This window comes from Apteryx rowi, unplaced genomic scaffold (genome assembly GCF_003343035.1).
Source record: "Apteryx rowi isolate R43461 unplaced genomic scaffold, aptRow1 scaffold_6, whole genome shotgun sequence".
Lineage (NCBI taxonomy): Eukaryota > Metazoa > Chordata > Aves > Apterygiformes > Apterygidae > Apteryx > Apteryx rowi.
The window spans coordinates 1453702-1457571 of record NW_020450871.1 but is presented as its reverse complement, the minus strand read 5'-3'; the positions used below and the strand labels follow the sequence as shown (position 1 = coordinate 1457571).

At 69.6% G+C, this 3870-nt stretch overlaps 1 protein-coding gene across 1 annotated transcript in view; it reads left to right on the top strand.

Moving 5' to 3' along the window:
- The window catches only part of RAI1 (retinoic acid induced 1), a 21341-nt gene extending 17481 nt beyond the window's left edge, over positions 1-3860 (top strand). The window contains exons 3-6 of the mRNA XM_026082964.1: positions 15-281; positions 2241-2334; positions 2533-2582; positions 3075-3860. Coding sequence (XP_025938749.1) covers positions 15-281; positions 2241-2334; positions 2533-2582; positions 3075-3089 — 426 coding nt within the window. The 3' untranslated portion in view covers positions 3090-3860. The remainder of the gene's footprint in view (positions 1-14; positions 282-2240; positions 2335-2532; positions 2583-3074) is intronic.
- Positions 3861-3870: the final 10 nt, after the last annotated feature.

The following is a 3870-nucleotide window of genomic DNA, read 5'->3' as shown; positions in this document are numbered from 1 at the left end:
ACGCGGCCAAGCAGAGCGCCCTGCGCTCGAGCCCCCGGGGCATGTTTCGGCGGCTGCAGAGCTGCTACTGCTGTGACGAGAGGACAGAGGGAGAGGAGGCGGCCGAAAAGCCCCGCAGGCACGAATGTAACAAGGCCGAGTCCCCGCCGCAGGAGCCGCCGGCGGGCGACACGCAGGAGCACTGGCTGCACGAGGCCTGTGCCGTATGGACCGCTGGGGTGTACCTGGTGGCGGGGAAGCTCTACGGGCTGCAGGAGGCCGTGAAGGCGGCTGCCGACGGGGTAAGAGAGGCGGAGGCGCCGGCCCTGCTCCCCGTGGCGGCGAGGCGGGGGGGCCGGCGCGGGCGTGCGTGCGGGCGTGCATGGCGGGACGGAGGGGGCCGAGACGCGCCGCCTCCTCCGGACCGGCGGTGCCACGCTCGCTGCGGCCCGCGGTCATCCGGGCCGGCGGTGTCTTTGCGGCCCCGCCGGTCCCGGGGCCGGGGCGCCGCTCGCCTGGTGCCGTCACGGCGCTGCTCTCCGCAGGGCTCCGTCTGCTCCGCGGGGAGCTGCCGGCTCTTCCCCGGAGGCCCCCGGCCGCTCTCCCCGCGGGCTTGCAAGCGGTGCAAGTAGAGAGGAGAAGGAAAACGAGCCTCCAGGGCCCCTTCAGCAGCGGGTCGCTGTGCTCCCACGCCTTAGCGCCTAGCGTCCACCGAGGGCCCAGCTCCGGCCTGGCCCAAGGGATCTGCTCCGGGACGGGCTTTGCCCTGTCTCCCCCGGACGGTAGCAGAGCCCAGTGGGGGGCCAAGGGAGAACGGCCGCTCTCGTTGCATCTACCGTCGTCGTCTAGCCAACGCCGTTCCCATGGCTGCTCCGTTCCTGGGCAAGCCCGGGCGCTGGCGTGGCGAGGCGCCCCCGCGTCCCCCCCTCCGGGCCGCCACCGGCAATCCGAGCGTGTAGCAAAGCGAGGGGTAATGGTGTGTTTCTGCCCGAGACCAGAGAAATCCTCCGTGGAGATGTTTTTGCAGAGGGTGGGAAGGAAGAATGATAGGGTTTGCCAGCCCGCGAGCATCCTGGCATTGCGAGTCGTCCTGGGAGTCCGGGGGCGGCTTTTCCAGTGCAACGAACCCCACCGGCTTCCCCTCAGATTTGTGCTGCTGTGTCTCTAAAAAACTCATCCCAAAACGTCATCCAAAAACTCCCTTTTCAGCCGCGGAAGGGCAGTTCTGCCGTTATGCTGCGGGACGGTGGCGGGGGGCCCTTCCCGGCCGCCCTGGGGATGCAGGCACTGTGGGGACAGGTCTCACCTGCCGCCCCAGGGCTCGGAGCGGGATGGCGGAGCGGGAGAAGGAAAGGGGCACTGCGTGGCTGGATGCCACGGTGATGGGCAGCTGGGGAAGGGAGGTGATGGCCGTGCTCCGCTCCTGATCCAGGCTGAGGAGCAAGGGCAGACGGAGTGAAGGAGACGGGAATAACGCTCCTGGGACACCTTAACTCGGGCGTCTCTACCCGTCCTGCTCCTGGCGCCAGCGAAGGGATGGGTTTGCAGTGGGGCAGGGCCCTGCTAGAGCCATCGGTGCCAGCTGTGACACAGCTGTCCCAGCAGCGTCCCATTTTTCAGCAGGCCCCATTGCTCCCATGGGTGACTGTGGCCACCATGAGCCGCAGAGCAGGGCAGCAGGGTCCTGCTGGGGGGCCCAATACAGCCAGAACGTCGCCGTTCCTTAAATAGCTTTTTGGAATGAGCAGTGGTAGGTGAAGGATGCCGGTTCCTTGCACCCCTCGGGCGCACGGCTGCGGCGCAGGGACACCACGGAGGAGCCGGGTCACCGGCTGGGCAGCGGCTGGGCAGCGAGAGGGCTGCCGCTGCCACGGGTGCTCCGGCTGCGCGGGGCGTCTCTAACAAGCCCCCCGTTAGCGGGGACGGGTGCGTCGTCCCAGGGCGCACGTGCTCGCAGCACAGCCGGCCGGAGGACGCTGCCCTCTCCCTGCCTGCCCCGCGGTGCCGGGGGAGCCTGGGTCCTCCGCCAGCTCCGCCACCGAGCCACAGCACGGCCCAGGCCATGTCCCTTCACCTCGGCACCTCCTGGCCCCGCTCGAGCCTGGGGAGCTTGGCACGGTGTTTCAGGGCCAGGCAAGGGCTGGCAGCCGGGGCAGCCGGGGCAGCTGGGGGTTTTTGCTCCTGCGCGCCGGGGCGCTCACGGGCTCTCTCTGTCTCTCTCCGTCTCTCCGGTCCTGCTCCCGCCCCGGGCGCGTTTGCAGAAGTGCTCGAGTTGCCAGCAAGCGGGAGCGACGGTGGGCTGCTGCCAGAAGGGGTGTCCCCACACCTATCACTACGCCTGCGCCGTCGACACAGGTGAGCCCGCCGGAGGGGCGGACCAGCTCAGCCGGAGCCCCATGCCACCCACGGCCTGAGTTTGGCCGGTCTCAGCAGACTCCTTCATGCAAATGGTGTCGCCCATCCAGAGGGTGGCGGGGGGACGGGGACCAGGACCGGGTGGCTGTGCGGCAGTGCTGGGGCTCCCCTGACGCCGGCCTTCTCCTCTCCTCGCAGGTTGCTTATTAACCGAAGAGAGCTTCTCTCTGAAGTGTCCCAAACATAAGGTAAGCTGTGACCAGAGCCCCGTGCGCCCCCAAATGCCTTGCAGCCCCCTGGGGAAGGGGGGGGGGGGGCGATGGGAAGCATCCCCACGGGCTGGCGGTGCCGCTTCACTCCCCGTCTGCAACCTTGTCCCCGGGGGCAGATCGGATGGAGGCGTCGCTCCCGGGCCGGGGGCCCGAGGAGGCCAAACCGCCACCCTGAGAGAGGGTGCTGGGGGCCGGGGAGCAGGGCCCCTGCAGAGCCAAGGCCGCCCGGGCTGGGAAAAAATGGGAAAATGGGGCCGGCGCCGTTTGCACAGTGCAAGGCTTGCTGCCCTCTCGTGGTGCCCGGGACCCCGAGGTGTTGGGGGGCCGCGGTGCGGCCGTGGGGCTGGGCCTGCTGGCAGCCCGCCGTGGCGCAAGTCGCCCCGGGGCGCCCGCCGGTCCCGCGGGGAGCCGGCCGGCCTGTTTCCCTGCTCCGGCCCCTGCCTGACGCCGCATCTCTTCTTCCTGCAGAGGCAGCCGGTGTAGCGGCCTGCCAGGCAGTGCCGGCATCCCCGAGGAGCGGGGTGCCGGTGGCGTGTGTCCTGCTGCCGCCGGAGCCCGCAGCCGCGAGTGCCCCAGGGGGAGGAGCCGCCGTTGCCCGCCTGCCCCCGGCCACCCCACCGACCCGGGCCAAGGGTGCCCGCGGAGCCCCCGGCCGGTTCTGCCCCGCCGTTGTGCCCTGGAGCCGCTCCAGGGGGCACGGGAGATCCAGCTCCGGGCTTTCCATTCACCTGCTTGGAGGAACTCTACCCAGAGCCGATCCGGACAGGCATGGAAATCCAGCTCCGGGCTCTCCTTACCTCCAGGGAACAGTACCCAGAGCCGATCCAGGTGGGCACAGAACTCCAGTTCCGGGTTCTCCACCCCTCCTCCCTCCCCAGAGCCGGTCCAGGCGGGCACTAGATCCACTTCCAGGTTTTCTCCTTCCCCCTCCTCTGGCCTCTCCCCAGAGCCAGTCCAGGTGGGCAGAGAAATCCAGCTCCAGGTTTTCCCCCCTCTAGGCCCTGCTGGCACCCTGCCCCGGGGCCAGGCCCTGGCAAAACCTGGCCTGGATTTGCCCCCGGGATGCGGAGCCAGGGAGGGAGGCGAGGGCCGGGAGACGGCATGGCCGTGGGGCGATGCCCACAGGACCTGGGCTCCCTCCGGCCGGCGGGCGCGGAGCAGGCCACGGTGGGATGACGGCATCGCAGAGCCACGGTCCCAGCTGGCACCAATAACATGTGCACGGCAAAACACAGAGACTCTATTCCAGGACTACATTAGCTGC